Raw genomic sequence first — 21,858 nt, 5'->3', positions numbered from 1 at the left:
CAGAGCAAAATCCTTAAAGGAAAAAATAGTCAAGCAGTGCAACTTTTCCACCCAACCACCCTTACCACCCCCCCCCCCCCCCTCCCCCACCCCCCCCCTCCCCCCCCCCACCCCCCTCCCCCCCCCTCCCCTCTCCTCCCACCCCCCACCCCCCTCCCCCCCCACCCCCTCCCCCCCTCCCTCTCCTCCCACCCCCCACCCCCCTCCCCCCTCCCACCCCCCTCCCACCCCCCTCCCACCCCCCTCCCCCTCCCCCCTCCCACCCCTCCCACCCCCCTCCCCCCCTCCCACCCCTCCCTCCCCCCCCCCTCCCACCCCTCCCTCCCCCCCTCCCACCCCTCCCTCCCCCCCCTCCCCCCTCCCACCCCTCCCTCCCCCCCCCTCCCCCCCCCCTCCCTCCCCCCTTCCCACCCCTCCCTCCCCCCCCTCCCACCCACCTCCCCTCCCCCCCTCCCACACCCCCTCCCCTCCCCCCCTCCCCTCTCCTCCCCCCCTACCCTCCCACCCCCCTCCCCCCCCTCCCACCCCCCTTCCCTCCCTCCCCCCCCCACCCCTCCCCCCGCCCTCCGCTCCCCCCCTCCCCTCCCACCCCTCCCTCCCACCCCTCACCTGCCTCCCTCCACCCTTCCTCCACCCTCCCACCCTACCCCCCCAACCCCCCTTCGCATCCGCGTTCCCCCCAGCCCCCCCTTTCTATCCCACACCCCCAAACCCTCCCACCTACCCTAACTCCTCCTACCCCCTATGTTACCTATCTCTATTTACATGTCCCACCCCCCCCAAACCCTCCCTCCTACCCTAACTCTTCCTACCCCTATGTTCCCATGTCTCTATGACTGCCACTAATGAAACCCAACCTAACACCTATGGCTCTCAAAGTACCACATATGATACCCAAGCTAACGCCTACGGTAATCAAAGTGTCACCTATGATATCCAACCTAACACCTATGGTTACCTAAGTGCCACCTATGATAGCCAAACTAACACCTAGAGTATGCTAAGTACCACTTCTGATATCCAACCTAACATCTATGGTACCCAAAGCCCCACTTGTGATATCAAACCTAAAGTATTGTTCCCTAAGTACCACTTATGAGGCAACCTAACACCTATAGTATGCAAAGTGCCACCTATGATACTCACCTAACACCTACAGTATCCAAAGTGCCACCTAAGCTGCCCAACCTAACACCTATGGTACCCAAACTGCCACCTAAGCTGCCCCAACCTAACACCTATGGTACCCAAACTGCCACCTACAATACCCAAATAAACACTTATGGTACCCTAAGTGCCACCTATGATGCCCAACCTATGACCTACAGTATGCAAAGCTCTCTCTATGGTACCCAACCTTACACCTATGGTCCCTAAAGCCCAGCTATGATACACAACCAAACATCTATGGTAACCTAAGTGCCACTTATGATACGCAACCTAACACGTATATTATGTAAAGTGCCACCTATGATAGCCAAATTAACACCTATGGTACCCAAAGTGCCACCTATGATGCCCAACCTAACACCTATGGTACCCAAACTGCCACCTACAATACCCAAATTAACACCTAGGGTTCCCTAAGTGGCAGCTATGATGCCCAGCCTAACACCTATGGTCCCTAACTGCAACCTATGATACCCACCTAACACCTATGTGTCCCTAAGTGTCACCTATGATACCCAACCTATCACCTACAGTCTGCAAAGTGCTCCCTATGGTACCCAACCTTACACCTATGGTCCGTAAATCCCACCTATGATACACAACCAAACATCTATGGTACCCTAAGTGCCACTTATGATACGCAACTTAACACGTATATTATGCGTGTTATAAAAGTGCCACCTATGATACCCTCCTAACACCTATGATTCCGTAGGTGCCACCTATGATACCCAAGTTAACACTTATGGTACCCAAAGTGCCACCTATGATGCCCAACCTAACACCTATAGTACGCAAAGTGCCACCTATAATACCCAACCTATGACAAACAGTATGCAAAGTGCTCCCTATGGTACCCAAACTTTACACCTATGGTCCCTAAAGCCCACCTATGAAATACAACCAAACATCTATGGTACCCTAAGTGCCACTTATAATGATACCTAATGATACGCAACCTAACACATATATTATGCAAAGTGCCACCTATGCTACCCAACCTAACACCTATGGTTCCCTAAGTGCCACCTATAATAGCCAACTTAACACCTATGATACCCAACCTAACACCTATGGTACCCAAAGTGCCACCTTAGATACCCAAATTAACACCTATGGTCCCTAAGTGCCACCTATGATACCCACCTAACACCTACACTTCCAAAAGTGCCACCTATGCTACCCAATCTAACACCTATGGTTCCCTAAGTGCCACCTATGATAGCCACCCTAATACCTACTGTACCCCAAGTGCCACCGACGATACCCAAAGCAAAACTTATAGCACCCAAAGTGCCACCTATGACGCCCAACCTAACAGCTATAGTATGCAAAGTGCCACCTATAATACCCAACCTATCACCTACAGTATGCAAAGTGCTCTCTATGGTGGCCAACCTTACACCTATGGTCCCTAAAGCCCACCTCTGATACACAAGCAAACATCTATGGTATCCTAAGTGCCACTTATGATAAGCAACCTAAAATGTATATTATGCAAAGTGCCACCTATGCTACCCAACCTAACACCTACGGTTCCCTAAGTGCCACCTATGATACCCAATCTAACACCTATGGTTCCCAAAGTGCCACCTATGATAGCCAAACTAACACCTACTGTACCCCAAGTGCCACCTATGATACCCAAATTAAGACCTCTGGTTCCCTACATGCCAGCTATGATGCCCAACATAACACCTATGGTCCCTAACTGCAAGCTATGATACCCACCTAACACCTATGATTCCCTAAGTGCCACCTATGATAGCCAACCTCACACCTATGGTACCCCAAGTGCCACCTACTACACCCGAATTAACACCTCTGGTTAGCACAGACAACAGCCCCAGGACTTTATTAACCCCGCACCCCCCAGAGCCCCCCCCCAGCACAGACAACACCCCCAGGACTTTATTAACCCCGCACCTCCCACAGCCCCCCCCACAGCACAGACAACACCCCCAGGGCTTTATTCTCCCCGCCTTGGCCCCATACCCAGCCCACACCAATCATAATGTCATGAAAAAGAGAATCAAAAGGTAATCAATCTGAATACAACTTGAATGAAAGTGAGCAAAAAGTAACTGAAACCCAAATACAAAGTGAATTAAACTGAAGAAATTCAAAGAAAAGTGCATAAAAGTGATTATACATGATGAAAAACTGAAAAACACCCCAAAAGAGAATAAGAAATTTCATGGGGCATGAGTTGTGGGTCTTTAGGACACCACGGGGAAGTGGAGGGTGTCCCTGGGGTGCTACAGGTCCCAATATCTAAAAAAAAAACCCAACAAAAAATCACCACCACCAAAAAAAGTTACTAAAAAGGACTACAAAGGAAATCAATCTGAAGAACAAAAATGAATGCACAGCAAATAAAGCTGACTAAAACTGCATCAAGTCAGTAAACAGCAAAGCAAAGTGAATAAAGTGATTAGAAAAAGTAAATTAAAGTAAATAAAAGGCAATAAAAGTGAATAAGCCTGAATGAATCTCAAATAGAAGTGAACGAAATTTCCTAAAAATGAATGGAAGCAAATGAAAAACCTGGGGTACCTATGGGGGGCAGGTGGGTAGTGGGGGCCCTGTGGGGCGCCGTGGTGGTTGATGGTGATGTCATCCCAGTCCTGGTGACATCACACCACCATAAGTCATAAGGGTTGTCACGGGACCACGGGCGGGTGGCCATGGGCTGTGTACGGGTTGCTCTGGGTGTCTATAGGTCACTATGTGGTGTCTGTGGGTCTCTGTAGGTCACTGTGGCATGTCCACGGTTTGCTGAGAGTTGCTGTGGGGTGTCTCTGGGACCCTATGAGATGTCCGTAGGGAGTCTATGAGCCTGGGGGGTCGCTATAGGGGATCTACTGGGGTCTATGGGATGTCCACGGGTTGCTCTGGGTCGCTACAGGGTAACTGGGGGGGGGGGAGGGAACTTACTAGAAGTGAGTAAATCAAATCAGAAGAAAACCGAACGAAAACTGAAAGAAAACTGAAGAAAAAAGACAATAAAATGTCAATAAAGTGATTAAAAAGGAAAAGAAAGTTAATAAAAGTGAATAAATCTGAATGAAATGCAAAAAAAAGTAAATAAAAGTGAAAGTGCAGCAAAGAGTCAACTGGTGTTGGGGTACTTATGGGGTGTGGGGGCCCCACGGGGTACTTCGGGGGCCCTACGGGGCTCGCTGTGTCGGGTGGGCCGCCTGTCCCCCGGGGAGTCCCTGCTGCTGGGCACGGATGGCCAGGAATATCGGGAACGCCACCGGGATCAGCACCGGGAGCTGCTGCCTCAGGTGCTGCTGCAGCCCGGCACCCCAGGGTGCTCCTGGCCATCACCCACTGAGAGATTTTCCTGGGCCTCCGGGACGGATCCCAGATGACGGCAGTGACGACAGGAATGCTGGAGGTTCCCTGCTGAGCGCCACATACCATGGGGCTGCCGCTGCGGCGCAGGGAGCTGGTGCACGCCTTCGACGCGCAGAGGTTTCGGCAGGGTAAGAGTCAATCTAGCTTCATCCTGATCCATGGGCTCTTCCTCATCATCTCCACCTGCAGAAGTGCAGAAGTGCAGATATTATCAGCCCTTTCCTTGCTCACGAGTAATCAAGCATCCATTTGCCTCCTCCCGACTCAGCCTCCGAGTGACCTGGACAAAACGCGTCTCTTACCGAGGCAACCCTTAGAACCCGCAGCGGCCTCTCCTCCGCGTGTCCGGTTTAGAGAGAAACCACGGCAAGGCAGACCGGGCATTTCTGGACATCCCTGGCAAACCCCAGGGCAAAGCCTGACCGCAACAAACAGATGAACTGCTAGGGAAGGGAAGGTAGAGAGGGGCCGCGCTTCAAACCACCGCCGGGCCAGCTCAGATTTAGAAATGCTTTTCCCAGGCCAGCAGAAACCTGACTCTTAACCAAAGGGAGCAACGACACTTCCTTCGTCACACACTTTAAGCACTCAAAGTTACTGAGCACCTATCTCACTCGCTTCAGCTCCTGCAACTCCGTGACTGCTTCTTTCTCGTTTCCCTTCCATCACAAGCTTTCAAGTCCCAGGAAACATCAGCAGAGCCCTTTACGCCTCCCATCAGATTCCCAGCACACTGGTGTGCTGCTTCAGAAGCCTTCCCAGCCAGTAAGAAGGGCCCAAACTAATAATCCTTGTTATTTAGACAGAGCCACCCTTGCCTGGGATCTCTCCCAAACAGACTTCAGCAGGAGCATAAGCAACAACGTCTTCTCCAGATAGATTTGAGTCTCACCTAAACACGGGTATTTTCTACAGAAAGACACGCTTCGGATTCCTCATCTCTACCTGTAGACAAAGCTCACCCCAAATTTCTCAGTCGCTTCTGGGTAATACCCGACGGTAACTTGGCAATAAAGCAATTTTACAGGTTGCGTACGATGTACAAAAGCACGCAGACGTTCCTTACCGCCGGACGATCCGGTTTCGGGTGCGCAGGGAGCAGATGGAAGGCATCCCAGCAGCCTTCCCCGGACTTCCCCTGGTCTTGCTCTGGATGATCGCATGCAGACAAGAGCGGGGACAAGGCTGAGGAAAAACAAACGAGAATTGACAAGGTCAGCCCAGCAAAAGCAGCACTGGAGTGCTCTGAGCCTGTTTGCTAATACAATCCAGCAGCAGCAGAGCTCTGCGAAACATCAGGGAGCGCCAAAAAGATGCAACCGCTTGGGAGAAGGTGCTGGAACCCTGAAAAATGGCTTTAGGCGTTTCTGTTCCCCCCGTTTGCCTTCGGACCCTTTGCTTACTGCCCGTGGAGGACTGGTGTCACCAGCACACTCTTTTCCCTGCAGCACAGATCGGCCGACACCTGCGTAGCTGACTCAAACCTGAGGCCAACAAGGACTATTTAGTGCTTACTGGTGGCAGCTGCCTTCCAAAGCAACACAGAGGAGGACCGAATAAAAACAGCAACCTGGAAAACGCAGAGCAGCGGGGGAAAATCGCTGTTCTTCGTGGCTTCCAGGTGGGGAAACTGAGGCACAGACCCCTGAAATGTGTCCGGAGAAGCGCTAAGGGGAGAGGCGGAGGGCTCGAAACAGACCCGGCGCAGGGCTTTACAAGGACACGACCTGAACCTGCCTTCGATCTCCAGACCTCGCTGGGCCACCTCAAACCCCACCTGCGCACCGCCTCTCCGGCGCCCTCTCTCGGGCTTCCCGGAACACTGCGCACGGAGCGCGAGGCTCCGGCCCCCGCTCCCGCAGCCGGGGGGCCGGGACGCAAAGCTGCCGCTGGCCATCCCCTACCCACGGTTGCTCCTCAGACTGGTGGCACCGCTCCGGATGCCTCCACGTGTAGGGGATGCCCAGCACCAGCTTTGCGTAGCGGCTCCTCAACCGTGGGAGCAGGGGCCGGACACTTGCACTCGCTGTGCTGTGACTGAGGATACTCGAGAGCACTCGACCCAAGGGCAGGGAAAAAAACAGAGGGCAGAGCACGGCCGGACCGCTGCGGCGGTGGAGCTGCTCCTGAGATCCCCAGCTGGAGAGAATGGGCAACAACCAGCAGGCACGCTGCTCCCTTCACCGAGCCGCTGACACTGAAAACGTGACTCCTGCTGCCACCTCCTTGTCACTGCTCCACTTTGGGTCTCCCAGCAGTAACGATTTCAGCTCACAGCCCAATACAGAACACGAGTGGTAAAAAGCAGCCTCAAAGCTCTGCTTCCAGCGAAGAAAACATCCAGACCTCAATAACAAAAACAACAGAACGCACCAAAAAGCGACCTTAAAAAACCTGAACACCTCCTATAAATGAAACACCTCCGAAAAGAAAGCCTTACAGAAACACTTGTTCATGCACACACTGGGAAACCTGGGCACGTCCCGGAGCTCTTCACACAGCTGATTCCATTGCAGCAAACATCAAAACACACCAGCACAAAGCACCACAGGACTCCAAAGCGACAAAAGACAAAACAAACCCCAGCGAACTCACCCAGCTGAAGCCCAAGAGCTGAATGAGCTCCTCCCTGCAGCACTCTGCCTTTATACCCCAGGCAGCACCCACAGCCCCTCCCTCAAAGCCCAGGGGCGGGGGCGGGGGCAAACCACCACCTGGGATAAAAGAGGTAGGATGAGCAGCGCTTGGCTTTTGGGCTGGTGTCTGTAGCCCAGAGGGGGTCCGAGAGAGAAAAGGGTTCTTGAATAGAGCAAACCCCAGCGGGCTTTCTCCAGGAGCACATCCCCGCTCCAGGATGCCCGAGAGCAGGCACTCGAGAAGCCGTGCGCGGACGGAGCTTTAGGTGGCAAAGCGAGCGCAGGAGCTCTGTGTGTGTAGGTGATGCCTGCGAGAGAAACGCTGTTGGGTTTCCAAAAACACAAAAACTGCTCCGGGGAGCGCTCCCCGGAGGATGGAAAATGGGCGGGGAGCAGCAGTTTCGAAGCCCGTTGCCTGGGCAGCCCGAAGAATTGAGCGTGTGCTGCCACCATGTGTCCAAACGTCGGTGCTGCAGATGGTGGGGAACGGGAGAGGGAAGCGGCTCCGGGCGCCGCTCGCTGCTGCCATCATGGGTCGGAATCACGGAGCTGATGGGAGGGGGGCGAGGCGCTATGGCCCCGGGCACCGCCCGCAGCTCCCATTCTCTGTCGAAAATGCAGCACTGCAGTGGGTGGGGATGGGGGAAAGCGGCTGGGAGCTGCTTTCCGGTGCTACCGAGTGCCCAAAACGAGGCACGGGAAGCCGGGAAACAGAAGCATGGCGGCGGGAGACGAGCGCTGCTCCCGTCTTGTGGCCTCAGCCAATAAGGACCGAGGGGGGCGGGGCCACGGCAGGCCGGAAGCGGGGGCGGGGCTAGGAGGGACAGACAGCCGCCTCAGCCAATGGGGAGCGAGCAGGGCGGGGACACGGCTTGCCGGATACGGGGGCGGGGCTAGGAGTGACTGACAGCCGCCTCAGCCAATGGGGAGCGAGCAGGGCGGGGACACGGCTTGCCGGATGCGGGGGCGGGGCTTGGAGTGACTGACAGCCGCCTCAGCCAATGGCGAGCGAGCGGGGCGGGGCCTCGGCTTGCCGGAAACGGGGGCGGGGCTGGGTGTGACTGACAGCCGCCTCAGCCAATGGGGAGCGAGCGAGGGGTGCCTGAAAGCTGTTTCCGGTGCCACACTGCCGCTCCTCCGCCTGCAGTGCAGTGTTTTCGCCACATGATGGCAGCCGCTACCGTAGCACTGAGGCAATCCTTTGCTTCTCCCCCGTCTGCACTAAATGCAGTACCATGGTTTGGACGCATGATGGCAGCACCGATCCGCTCCCGGCGCCACACCGAGGCCCCTCCCATCCCCACCCCCTGCAGTTCCGGGTTTCGGACACATGGTGGCAGCAGCGATCGCTGCCCGGCGTCACTCTGTGCCCCTCCCGCTTTACGTGCAGTACCGATGTTGGACACATGGTGGCAGCACACGCTCACTTTTCGGTACCGAAGAGGCAACGGGCTGAGAGCAACGGCCGCTCCCAGCCCAGTTTACAGCCTGCGGGGACACCAACTGCTGCCTGGGGACTTGAAGACTGCACTACTGGGGCGGGGGCTAAGTTGCTAAGGGAACTTTTACTGGAGATTCGTTCAGGCTTGTTCACTTTTATCACTTTGTATTTGCTTTGTCGGAATTTATAAGCGCGTTCTTCCCTTTTGCTTTTTATTCTCTTTACACATTTTTATTCATTCACTTTTTCATTCATGTTTTTTTCAGCTGTCTTTGCTTTTTAATCTCTTTTAGTTACTATTTTTTTAGGCGTCCCATACCTAAAAATACATAAGAAATGGGCAAAAACGGGTTAAAAAAGGGAAAAAAAAATGGTTTAAAACACATTACAAATGGTCAAAAACGGAATAGAAATGGCTTAAAACAGGTAAGAAGTGGGCAAAAATGGCTTAGAAGTAGCCAAAAAAGGCTTCAACTGGCACAGAAATGGGAAAAAATGGTTAAAAATAACCAAAATGCCTTAAAATGAGTTGGAAACGGGCAAAACAGGGGTAGAAGTGGCCAAAAATGGCTCAAAACGGGTTAGAAATGGCCGAAAATGGGTCTGAAGTGGCAACAAATTGGTTTGAAATGGTGATAAATGTTTTAGAAAGAGCCAAAACAGGCTTAAAATGGGTTAGAAGTGGGCGAAAAAGGTTTAAAATTGCAAAACATTTGGTTAGAAATGGACAAAACTGGTTTAGAAATGGCCGAAATGGCTTAGAACGGGTTAGAATTGAGCAAAAAAGGGTTACAAAGGGACCCTTAAAATGAGAAATGGTCAAAAATGGGTTAGAAAAAGACAAAAATAGCCTAAAATGGGTTAGAAATGGGAAAAATGGGTTTGAAGTGGCTATAGGTGCCTTAAAACAAGACAGAAATGGAATAAAATGATTTGAATAATAGACAAAAATGGCTTTTAACGGGTTAGAAATGGCAAAGAGTTTAGAAATAGCCCATAAGAGCTTAAAACGGATTACAAGTGGGCAAAACCGAGCTTGAAAGAGCCAAAAAAGGTTTAAAATGGGTAAGAAATGGGCAACAACTGGTTAGAAGTTGCAAAAAATGGCATAAAATGGGCTAGGTCAAAATTGGGTCAGAAATTGCCAAAACTGGTTTAGAAATTGGAAAAAAGAGGTTTAAAATGGGTTAGAAATAGCCAAAAATGGCATAAAACTGGCAAGAAATGGGGAAAATGGGATAGAAATGGCCATAAATAGCTCCTTTGCTCCTTCTTTCCTTTTTTCCCCTCCTTCCTTGCTTCGCTTCTTCCCCTCCCTCCTCCCTCCTTCCCCTCCCTCCTCCCTTCTTCCTCTCCTTCCCCTCCCCTCCTTCCCTCTGAATGCGAGTGAATACAAGAGCAGAGGTTCTAAGACAATCTCATGGGAGAGAAGGTAAGAATACAACTGAATATGGGGAAGAGAATACAAGGGAAGAGAATCTAAAAGATTATTGGAGAAGAGCATCTGGGGAAGAGAAGATCAGGGAACGGAAGAGAATCTAAGATTAGAGAACTGAAGAGCATCCAGGAAGAGAATATAGGGGGAGAGAACAGCATTGAATAGAAGAGAATCTAAGATTAGAAGAGTACAGAAGAGAACCTAAAAGAAGCCAAGAGAAAAAACTGAAGAGCATACAGGAAAAGGGAAATCAAGAGAATCTAAGAAAAGGAAATGGAAGAGACTATAAAAGTATATAAGGAAATAGAAGAGAAGGGAATCTAAGAGAAGAATATGGAAGCAAATACAGAAAAGAGACAGGAAGAAGTGAAAAATAAGAAAATGTAGGAGAAGGGAAGAGACTACGAAAAAGGAAAATAAAAGGGGGAAGAGACTCTAGGAGAGCATAAGAGAAGGGAAAAGAATGTAAGAGAAAGGAATATATGAGAATGTAAGAGAATCTAAGATAAGGGAAGAGAATGTAAGAGAAGAGAATTCAAAAGAAAAGAGGTCATCTAAGAGAAGAGAATAGAGAACAGAAGGGAAGAGACTAGAAGAGACGAAGAGAATAGAGGACACCAGAAGAGAGTACGGGAGAATGGAATAGAAGAAAATGCAAAAGGACAGAGGAGAAGGGAGTATAAGAGAACAGAGATTAGAAAAGACTAAGAGAATATGAAAGAATCTAAGAAAACAGAACCGGAAGGGAAGAGACTGTAAGAAAATGGAAGAGACTAAGAGAACATAGGAGAATAGAAAGGAGTACAAGAGACAGGAAGGGAAGAGAGAAAGACGGGAAGGGAAGGGACCAGAAGAGAATGTTAAGAGAAGACAAAACAAGAATGTGCTCCTGGCCTGATAACATCTTTATTTTCTCAGGACAACTATTTAATTGCATTAAAAGCAGGAATCTTTAAATATATATGGTCTTGTCTGTCACGGAGCTTCAAACCTTTGCAGCAGTCAGCAAGCTGTGAGAGGCAGCTGCACCAAGGGAATCCTTTCTCTGAGGCAAGCAGCTGAGCAGTGATCTGTTAGAGCCACCCGTCAATGCTCGCCGTGCAGGGACACTAATGCCATGAACGCGATAAGCTTTGGCAGGAGCCACCCAACAGGAGGGGGTGCTGCTGTGTGCACGGAAGGCAGAGGCAAATCCCCAAAGCGCTTGCTGGGGGTGCACTAAGTAGCAATTACAGGAGTTTGCCATTCCCATCCCCAGCGGCCTTACCTCTTCCTCCCATGCCACTTTGCCACGCTTCAGGGCAGCACCCGAGGACCTTCCCCCTGTACGGCTGGGTTCATCGGCACACTGCGTGCTGGGCAGCAGGCATCACCCGCAGGGCTCTGGGATCACCAGGGTGCGGCAAACGCAGCAGTAGAGAGGGGTCCCTTGGAAATGTGCTGTCTGCCTGCAGGCACCGCTCTGTTATGGTATCTTCTTGAAATCGGGGGCTAAACACGCATCTCTGTCCCTGCGAGAGGTGCCCGGGGCTGCCGGGAAAGCCAATCTGTGGCACAGGCTCTGTGTGTTCTGGTCTGTAAGCCCCCCAGCAGCTACGGTACAGTGGAAGTCTTGTCACTGAACAATGTTGAGCAGATAATACCCTTCAGTGAACTAGAAACCCGCACTAATGCTGCATGCCTGGCAGGCTAGGAAAGGTAGAAACATTTGGGCTTACGCCCATGGAAGCTGTGGCTCGTCCTGCTGTGGTTCAAGTGTCATTGCTCTTATAGGTAAATGGAAAAGCAGCCTCGGGCCTCCTGCTGGGCTCAGGGCTCCATCGGCGGCACCAGAGGAGCTTTGCTTTCAAGAGGTGACACTTGCTATGCTGAGAAGTGACCAGTTCCGATCGGTTGAAAGAAAAGTGAATTTCCCCAGAGCTGGGTGTTGCTCGCATCGGTACTGGTACTTGGGGTAGCAAACAGTGAATGTGAACCACATGCTGAGCAGCCCTCAGCATTTCCAATCAGCCAGTTTCCCCTCCCTGGCTGCATTAAAGTATGTTCCCCCAGATGACTTTAACCTCATGTCAGCAAAGCACTTCAGCTCAAGGTACCAAAGACAAGCTTCAGCAAGGGCACAATCCCACCAGACACACCAAAGAGCGTGAGGACGAGAAGCCCTTCCATAAGGAAGAAGGATAATTGTGGCTTTGGGGGTTTAAAGAGACCCTCAGCAGCTGTAGGGAAACGCCTGCAGTCACTGGGGTTCTAATCCTAGGATCACAGAACGGTTTTGGTTGGAAGGAACCTTTAAAGGTCATCCAGTCCAACCTCCTCTGCAATGAGCAGGGACATCCTCGACTAGATCGGGGTGCTCAGAACCACATCCAGCCTGGCCCTGAAAGTCTCCAGGGACGGTGCATCCACCACCTCTCGGGGCAACCTGTGTCAGTGCTTTACCACCCTCACTACAGAAAAATACCGGGGCTGACCTGCACTTCCTGGTCCTCCCTCCCTCCAGCCCTTGCCTGCTCCTCAGCAGTGCAGCTCCTCTGCTGCAGAGCTGGGATCCCTCTCAGGAAAATCAACTCTTAGCTCTGAAACTGCCCCCCGAGTCTCTGCCCACACAAGCAGATCAGGATGGCAAAGCTTTGTCCATCTGTGTACATCACCTAGACAGAAGCCATCATAAACAAGGACAACACGCTGCGAGCACTGCGGTGCACTCCCAGGGGCTTGGGAAGACTGCACGGGTACTAATTCAACAAAGACAATACCAAGAGCGGTAAACTCTGCTGGTAGTACCCAAATGTCAAGAGGAAACCGGGGACCTGCATTGTTACAACATCCAACAGGACGGTTAGAAACATAGTGGTCATTCCCCAAAGAGCTGCTGCAAAACAGCCTGCAAGCCAATCAATTGCTCTTCAGGCAAAAAGCAATGCAACGATCTCAAATCAGGAAAGCAAATCAAGCTGAGAATTCCTGTGACAATGTTTTCCATTACATGAATGTAATTGACTGGAAGGGAAAAAACTTCTTGAATTAAGCAAGTAAACAAGTTGAACAAAATCATTTCTTCCTCGTTCAAGCAGAGGAGGTGGTTTTGCTCTCATTTACTGGCCCCAGGTACTTCTATATGAGGATCTAGATCTGTCCAGCTGTTAAAGTGTCACTCTGCATTTATGGCAATGTAAGAGGAAACAAAGTCCTGCATCCAGATCTTGGGCCCCAACTCAAGAGGGATGTGGAGCTGCTCAAGTGAGCCAGAGGAAACCATGGCCATGCTGCGAGGGCTGGAGCAGCTCTGCTCTGGAGCCAGGCTGAGAGAGCTGGGCTGGGGCAGCCTGGAGAAGAGAAGGCTCCTGAAGGGGAGACCTGAGAGCAGCTCCAGCGGCTAAAGGGGCTGCAGGAAACCTGGAAAGGGGCTTTGGACAAGGGCCTGAAGGGACAGGCCAAGGGGGAATGGCTTTAACCTGCCAGAGGGGAGACTGAGATGAGCTCTCAGGCAGAAGCTCTTCCCTGTGAGGGTGCTGAGGCGCTGGCACAGGGTGCCCAGACAAGCTGTGGCTGCCCCATCCCTGGCAGTGTTCAAGGTGGACACAGGGCCTTGGAGCAACCTGCTCTAGCGTGAGGTGTCCCTGCCCACCCGTAGCAGGGGTTGGAACTGGATGAGCTTCAAGGTCCCTTCCAACATGAACCATTCCATGATTCTACAAAATGCAGAAATGGGGAGGACAACTACAGGCAAATTACAGACCAATTGGTGAAAGCAGAGGGCAGATGGATTTCCTCTCTTGGCAAGGTCAGAGGAGCACGTGCTACCATCACCAGACATACCTCCACTCTCCGCTGGTGCTTCCCATTAGCAGAAACCTTTCTTTTCCTTTTGGTCTTGCAGCTGAAAGAAAGAGGTTAAAAAAATCTTCTGGAGCTCTTGAAAGGGTCTGTGCTGGCACACACGATGTCCACACGAGCGCACGCTGCTCTGAAACAAAAGGGTTTATATTTACCGAAGAACAAAAAGTGGGGTTTTCTTCAGCTCAGGAAACCTCTGACGTGAGTCCGCAGCAACCACACCGATGAGGCTGACAGGCTGGTGTGCAGCCTAAAAAGCACGCCCGATCGGTGTGCAGGTCGTGCGTAAAACTCGTTCAAAACAGACACCCTCCTATATGGCATCATACAAGCAGGGTACTGCGGCAGCTATCCCCGTAAGAAACGGCTTGTTTCACAAACCTATCTATCCTTACGTCACCTTTACGTTCCTCCTCCTTGTGCGTAACGAACATAAATTGGTAAGAAGTTAAGCTTTGATTTTGGAATTTTAATAAAGCTGAAGACACCCAAAGGATTGCACAGCAAAGGGACATTTCAAATGGGTAATGCAGGAAAGAGACGTTCATGGTTGAGCGGTGGGAAGGCAAAAACCCAAACCAAGGTTAAGAGTGTTTTTATCTCGCTGCCATGGAAAAGGTGGCACCTTCAAAGGTCACCCAGGCTGTCTCATGAAATTTTGTAGCATCCCGTGTAGCTGTTCCCCCTGTTTCACACCACAACCAAAACCGCAGACAGAGGCAACGGGCACGAAACGAAACACAGGACAGGAAAGTCCATTTAAACATTAAGAGAAAATGTTTACCCGCAAGGTGATCACTGGAACAGGCTGCCCAAAGGACTTGTAGAGATCTCCTTGGAGATGTTCAAAACCAGAGGGCACGAGGCACCAGAGTCTGAGCAAGGGGTGGGAGTAAACATCAAGAAGTCCCTTCCAACCTCAGCCACTCGGTGAACAAGGCAGGATGATGGCCTTGGGCTGTCAGTCAGAAGTCCCTCACAGCATCAGCCTCTGTTTGGGAAACACAGTCGCACCTACCACAGGCAAACAGCTCCCACAGCTTTTCTCTGGGGCTCTCCTCACGCGTCTCTTCTGGCCTTAAACGCCTACAGTGACCCTCCCATCCCTCTTCCGTGCTGGACCCAAACAGCTACTGCAGTGTTCCACATAAACACGCTTCCCTGCCCTCCTCCACCGCAGCACCTCACAACTGCCAGACGGCATCTGAGGGGCTTATCAGCGTGTGGTGCAGAGACACTGGATGCAGTCCCACCTTACTCACTGATTACACCGGTAACAACGGTTAGAGCATGGCTGGGTAAGGAAAGAGCAACGGATGTCACCCGCCCGCACTTGTCCCACAAGTATGGTACCTCACGCTGTCCCACACGACAGCTAGACTGGAGAGGCACGGCTCTGACAGACGGACCACTCGTTGGACAAGGAATGGGCTGGTTGGTCCCACTCGGGTCCTCTCCTCCGCACGGCCTTCCTGGCCAGCTGGGCTGCAGCACTTCCTCTGCCCGATGCCACTGGGTGCCTCCTGGGACAGGGACACCTGGGACCTGTCTGCATCCTGCTCTCTTTCACTCACCACACCACTGCCTGCATGCTCTCACCACTGAGCTCTAGCCAGCAGCTTCTCTCCAATCACAGCTCACAAAGCCAGGAGAACACCCATCCTCCTGTTTTATGAGCAGTCAACTGCCAGTAGCATCACTGCAATCAAGTGTTTCAGCTGGACAGGTACTAGGAGTGAACAGGCGGTGAGACAATTCCCCACCAGCTGTGTTGCACGCTGATCATCAACACCGATTATATAGCCCACCCCTGAGCCCTTCAGGGCCTAGAGCTCTCTCTTATCCCCTCTATTTCTGTCAATGCAGGGTACAAGAAGCGAGGCCTTCTGCCACCCGTGTGAGATACCAAGGCCTCGGTTCACTTGCCAGCCTGAAGCCTCTGCTCAAACGGGAGCGCAGGCTGCAGCCCTGCCACTGGCCCCATTGTGGCCATCTCCAGCTCCATCCCTGCCCCGGGCACCCAACCCATCTTAAGAGGCCACTTCGGTCCAGCAGCCTCCGTCTCAGCAGGGTTGGGGAGACTTTCTTCAGCCTAGAGAGAGGCTACACTCTGTGCCAAGGTGCTTGGGGCGCCCACCTCCCTGCCCAGAGCTCTGCAAGCACAACTCAATCCAGCAGTCAGCGGGAGGGCCCTGCACGGGATGGTCTAATCCCAGGTATCACATCTTCCAGCTTGCTTAGCTGAGGTTTCAGCACAGCTGCTGAGCACCACTGCTAGCCACCAAACACACCGGTTTAGGAAGTGCTGAGGGATGAGATGCTAGACCTCAGTGGAAAGTTCTGCCACCATTTATTTAGCCAGCAGATCGACACTGAAGACCAAACGGGGATAAAATCTCCTACGCAGGAGGAGGAGGTGCCAGAGAAACCCTTAAGTACCAGCGAGCTGTTGGTGCTGGGCACCAGCCCTGTACATGTAGCCTGTGCCCATCCTGCAGCCCCACAGGCTGGCCCTGCTCCTCCTGGCCAGGATGCACGGCTGCACAGCCCCCACATGTCCTGCCTCTGCTGACACCCGCTGCTCATTCTGTGGCCCTAAACCTACGGCTAATACCACTTGGGGTTCACTCTCTCTTGCTCTCTGTGCACTGCTGCTCAGGGTCCTGCTGGGGCTGCAGGGAGGCAGAGGAGCATCAGGTACCTGGCTTCTGCGTGGCAGCGCAGTCCCTGCGAGGCAGACATCCATGCGGCAGGTCATCATCTCTTTCAGTTTCTGTCCTTACTCCAGGGTATTCTCTGAGCACTTTACCTGGAAGATCACAGCACATTATTTCCTAACAGGAGCTGCGAACCAGAACCTAAATCCATTCTAACATGGGAAACAAGTGACTCAAAAAACTTCCCTTTTTCGACCGAATGAACCCTTGCATTCACTCCCAGGGTCTTTTGAAGCAGTTCCGTGGTTAGGGTGATGACATTACTGCTTTCAAGGGCTGCAGTGACAGATGAGCCCGAAAGAACACAAGTTTCAAGAAAAGAAAAGAACAAAGTGCTGTGCCTTAGGTCACTGTATTTGAGAGCTGTGAACAACAGCAGCAAGGTCAGAGCAGGCACTTTCCAGATTTCTTCGTGCTGTTTGGAAACAGAGAGGAAAAGCCTCTCACCTAAGTGCTGTGCCCCTCACCTACAGCTCTCCTGCCCCAGAGGCAGTGTGTCTGCTCACTCCTGGCTGTGCTTCCCTCCCAGGTCAGCTCGCTGCCGAGGCCCTGGCCAGCGGTGCCCATGGTTACATTAACAGCCCTGGGAAGTACTGCCCTGCCCAAGTCTCGTCTCATCTCTGTGCAGCACACGTATTACATCTTTGCTGACAGCTACCCATCCCTTCGAGAGGGAAAACCAGGGCTGTTGCCACAGATGTGGCAGGTCTGAAGGCAGCTGATGCAGAAAATGCCATGCCCTTACCATGCTTCCCACCCCGTTTCCTTCTTCTTCTCCCTCTGCTCAGTTCAGGTCCCTTCCCTCACTCACCACAGCTCCTGTGCTGTCCTTAATCGTTTCATCCGCCACAGTCACCCTTCACCCCTCCGGTACCTGCTCACTTCTGAGCTCCCCACACAAGGAAGGAAGAGGATTTTACATGTAAGGGGTCTGGTGCATCCGCTTTTTCATGGCATCCTGCTGGGAAAACCACTGGATGTTTGCCACCACGGTGCTACTGTGGCACCCACGGTGCCTTCAGCCTCTGCCTTGCTTCTCTTCCTCCAGGCTCTCTTAAGGATCTGCAAGAAGCCTGATACCTGGTGAGCTGCTGGAGGAAACAAACCCACCCTGGCCTTCCACGGAGGGGGACGGCTACTGCCCAGGTCTCCCCAGTCTATGACGGGGGGAAAGCAGGACGTACGCCACAGTGCTGCTGACCTTGTCCACTGAGCCCCAGACTGCTCCTGGGCCTCCAGCAGCAGCAAGATGCTGTTTTACAGCCATCTCCATCCTTTTCTCACAGCTGCACGTTGCTGCCTAGCTCCTCTGATGCTGCAGCCACTTTATCTACCCCACCCTAAAGCATTTCCAGCAGCCGCAGGATATGCTAGCTTATCAAACTGCACCTCTGTAAAGACATTTTGTGCTCAGCCATACCCCATCTGTGCTACATGGCCTGCTTTAAAACTCCCTGCTCATTTCCTCCCTCCTCCCACCAGTCTCTGATCTGCCTGGAGCGCTTCTGAGCCCCGATGCTGGGAACTGCATTTGGGCCACATCTCCAGCCCCAAGGGTGGTGCCAGCCACAGCCCTTTCATGCAGCAGAGCACCACCAGCCCGGTTTGCCTGCCTTGTACTTGAGCACAGAGGCTGCCGCTGGCACTGCAGACCAAGGCTGACGAAAGCAATCTGGGCATCGGCCACGCCAGCAAAGACATCTGCCTGACGCACCTAATGAGCATAACAATGTGGCAGCTTCAGCCTTTGATGTAAGCTATTTCCCTACTGCTACTTACTGTAGTTCAGAGAGGTTTTCCTCAGGTGACAGCCAACGGCTTCCTTCCAGGGTGCAGGCAGCGAGCAGCAAGCCTCTGTTGGGAAACCCAGAGCTGAGCACACAAGAACTGAAGTGAGCTCTCTGCAGGAGTCACGTTAGTGCCTGTCAGTGCCTAAGACACTTACATAGCCCCCAGCAACTGAGTTATTTGGGTCTTTATCGGTCAGTGAAGTCTGATTTTGCAGCAAGTGCTCTCACCAGCTGACCACAAGGAGGTTTCAGTTGCTTGCAGAGGCAAATAACTGCTTAACCAGGCCTGTTCAGTCATGGTGCTCCTTCCTAAATCTCGGAAAGCTGTAGGGTGTCACCATCAGTCTCCTGTAGGAATGGCAAAAAAACAGACTTCAGATTCAAAGGTTAAATTCCTTCCAAAGTGCATTTAGATGCAAGCAGAAATTCAGTGACGTATACACAGAATCACCAGTTCAGAGAACTGTTCCTTCTGCAGGCCACACACAGCCACTGTGCGCAGGATGGGGTCCGAGAAAAGCTGGTTTTTATCAGCCCGTGAACTCACACTCTTCACATAACCAATTCCTTGCAGAACAGCCTGCAGCCAGTGTGACGCAGGCTCAGTAGCTACTACATACATCTGACGGACCTCGCAGGGTGGCAGAATGCCTGCCCTGAGCAGGAGCCATCTCATGCAGCCCTTAATGGCAAGTTCCTTGTTTTGCACTGGTGGTCCCTCTTTCAGGTGCGTCTGTCTGCTTTACATCCACAGAATCGAACTCTCTCCTGGAATGCATGGGCTTAAAATCACGTTAATGCTTGCACCCCCCACTGCCCTCACAAGGAGTGGACAGCTACATGCCTCACTCACCCACTTAGGGTTTCAAGCATGCCTTTGGGATGCAGGAACTCAGATGCATCTCTCTTCCTCAGCTCTGAGCAGGAGCTCCAGGTTCGCAAGGCAGCCCAAAGGCTCAGAAACCTACTCAGAGCAGAGCACGAGCATGGCCACCAAGTGAGATCTGCTATGCCCCTCCAGGCCTTCACACCACTCCTCTTGTCTCCCAAGCCAGCAGACCTGGTAGAAGAGCTTTTGCTCCTGGGTTGCGCTGGGCTTTAGGTTAGGTTGCTGCAATCCCTGCCGAGCTCATAACCAAGCTAAGGGTAATCTTACCTCATTTGCACAGCCTGGCTTAAGGAATCCCATTGTCACGGGATGCCCTCACTGTCTATAGGGGTTCTTCTCACTGCTATTCCACCCCTCCATTCAAGATGCCACTATTTAATCAAGACTGTCTGCCGTGTCCTATTGCAAGTGTACTTGGAGATATTTACACCTAAACTGAGTAAATATAAACAAAGCTTGACACAGGCTGCATCCCAGTTAGAGGCTGACTGAGAAGGCCAGCTTCGGAGACTCAAATTCACATTTGTGATGGGCAAAGTAAGTAGTTACTTAAATACCTTGTTTTCTATGGCATATGCATCTATCAGGAGGTCGGAGGAAAGTCTTACCATGTCTTTTCCTATTTCAGGTCTCCTAACACCACACAACTTCTGCACAACAGGACAAGGAATGTGTCCAGCAACTGCAGTATCACAAGTCTGGAGCTTTACCACCATGTCCGTCTCTTTGAACTTGCTCTGTGTAACATCATTTTCTTTTTTGGAGCTCCATGTAATGCCCTTGCCCTCTGGGTGTTCTTCTGCAAGATAAAGAAGTGGACAGAAACAAGGGTGTATGTAATCACCTTAGTCTTTGCAGACTGCTTTGTCATCTGCACCTTGCCTTTCATGGCTTATTTGCTCTGGAATAAGTCAGCCCGAGATGAACTCGGCCAGTTTACAGAGACAACGTATTTCATCACCATGTTAGTGAGTATCTACGTAATTACATTTATCTCCATTGACCGATACATTGCCATAAAACACCACTTGAAAGCCAGGGCCTTCAGGTCTCCATCAAAGGCAGCCCTTCTCTGTGGGTTTCTGAGATAATCCGTGCCATTGCACAGATCTGGCAGAGCCAATCCACCCTCTGCTTCCAGAAGGGTACCGCCGTGCCTGCTGCTCTGAGCCTGCTCTCCATGTGCTTCATTTTTATTCTTCCGTTAGCAATCTTGACTTTTTGCTCCACAGAAGCGATCGGGAGCCTCAAAAGATGCCTGAACACCAATTCACCAGAGGAGACATCAATCCAGAAAGCTGCTCACATTATTTGTGCAAATCTGATTGTATTTCTAGTATGTTTTCTGCCAGCCTTCTTTGGGTTACTTGCCAGGTTCCTAATGGAGAGCGTTGAAGCTACCTGTTTCACGCTCCACGTTATGAAGAACATCTCCTCCATGACAAGCTGTGGTGCCACATCTATCTGCTGCCTGGATAGTGTCTGCTACTACTTTGTGACCAAGCAGTTCCATGAAGCCCTTCTACCGCCCAAAACCAGCAGTGAAAAAGCAGATCAAATCCACCCCTTGCAGACACACACTTGCTAATGGAAAGCACGGGGTGGAAGCAGGGAGGCAAGAGGGATGAAAAACAGCAAACCCTTCCCCCCCAAAAAAAAAAAACATCTCTGCAACATCAGGATAAGACACATCCTCAGTGTTATTGGGATAACTGTTGCTCTTTCTCTCTGGAGAGATCACAGAGTCATAGAATAGTTTGGGTTGGAAAGGACCTTCAAAGCTCCTCTAGCCCACCATCCCAGCCAGCAGATCAAGTCACGACACAAACAAGGTGTTGCTCAGTGTAGGTGTTAAGAGCCACCACTGCTGCTGAAGTTTGAGCCAAAGGAAATGGGACCTTCTCCAGTACTTGCAATCATCGTAGGTACAGGCGTACCTGCTAAAAAGGGGCAACCCTCTCCAAAAGGCCTGGTATTAACGTGAATTTTGTCCTTCTGTCCCCAGTGACTTGACTCCAGCTTTGACTATGGTCTTAGATCACTGGATCACAGCTTCAAGAGGGAGAGCCATGTTGGATGGAGAGTAGATGCTAAGGCCACTGTCTCCACCATGCACTTATTTGTACATAACATGCAACTAAACAAAGGAAACTGAGCACCCATACAGCAATACACAAATCCACTTCAGGTACTGCTATATAGATGGTCACTTAAAACCAAGAAAAAACCCATGTACTACAACGCCAAACCGAATACATCTGTGCTGCTCACACCAAACCATACACTGGCAGTTTCCTGACTGTCCCAGGAGATGACAGTCCTGTTTGGAAACATCCTGAAGGCCTAAGCACCCTTTGATTTGCCTATCCCACAGTGCCCTTAGTCATCCTCCTTGTAGCATGTGTGGGTAAACGCCTTCCCAAACCTTCGCTCGCGAAGCCAAGCCATCAATCAATCAATCAATATAATTTCAAAGCTTGCAGCTATTACCAGGACACAGCTATTGCTGTGCATGGAGGAAAGACACTGGCCTGAGACTATTGCCCCATTCCTGCCCTTTAACACTCCTATCAG

The 21,858-nt window shown here is 51.6% G+C and overlaps 2 protein-coding genes across 2 annotated transcripts; one reads left to right on the top strand and one right to left on the bottom strand.

The window, feature by feature from the left end:
• Window positions 1-823: 823 nt before the first annotated feature.
• LOC308217715 (uncharacterized protein) lies at window positions 824-18,497 on the bottom strand. The gene is made up of 5 exons (XM_080610972.1): window positions 18,385-18,497; window positions 16,590-16,697; window positions 13,871-13,931; window positions 5,600-5,718; window positions 824-4,716 (listed from the first exon to the last, which is right to left on the bottom strand). Exons 3-5 carry the CDS (start codon window positions 13,894-13,896, stop codon window positions 4,457-4,459), a joined length of 405 nt encoding a protein of 134 aa, XP_080467098.1. The 5' UTR covers window positions 13,897-13,931; window positions 16,590-16,697; window positions 18,385-18,497; the 3' UTR covers window positions 824-4,456.
• A 907-nt stretch (window positions 18,498-19,404) lies between these two features.
• Window positions 19,405-21,322, top strand: LOC308217857 (G-protein coupled receptor 35-like; the record flags this gene model as incomplete). The annotated part of the gene is given in 3 exon segments (XM_080611236.1): window positions 19,405-19,458; window positions 19,872-20,367; window positions 20,370-21,322. Coding segments are annotated over 3 exon segments (1,053 nt in total). The 3' UTR covers window positions 20,873-21,322.
• Window positions 21,323-21,858: the final 536 nt, after the last annotated feature.

This window comes from Psittacula echo (genome assembly GCF_963264785.1).
Source record: "Psittacula echo genome assembly, chromosome: 2".
Classification (NCBI taxonomy): domain Eukaryota; kingdom Metazoa; phylum Chordata; class Aves; order Psittaciformes; family Psittacidae; genus Psittacula; species Psittacula echo.
This window is presented reverse-complemented; position numbering and strand designations above follow the sequence as displayed.

What these genes read in the sequence shown, in the direction of transcription:
- LOC308217715 (XM_080610972.1), bottom strand. Translation starts at nt 13,896, where the DNA reads ATGGGAAGCACCAGCGGAGAGTGGAG. An exon ending in AGCACCAGCGGAGAGTGGAG is followed by an intron (nt 5,719 to 13,870) that starts GTATGTCTGGTG and finishes GTTTTTCCTCAG; the next exon opens with CCTTGTCCCCGCTCTTGTCT. An exon ending in CGAAACCGGATCGTCCGGCG is followed by an intron (nt 4,717 to 5,599) that starts GTAAGGAACGTC and finishes GCACTTCTGCAG; the next exon opens with GTGGAGATGATGAGGAAGAG.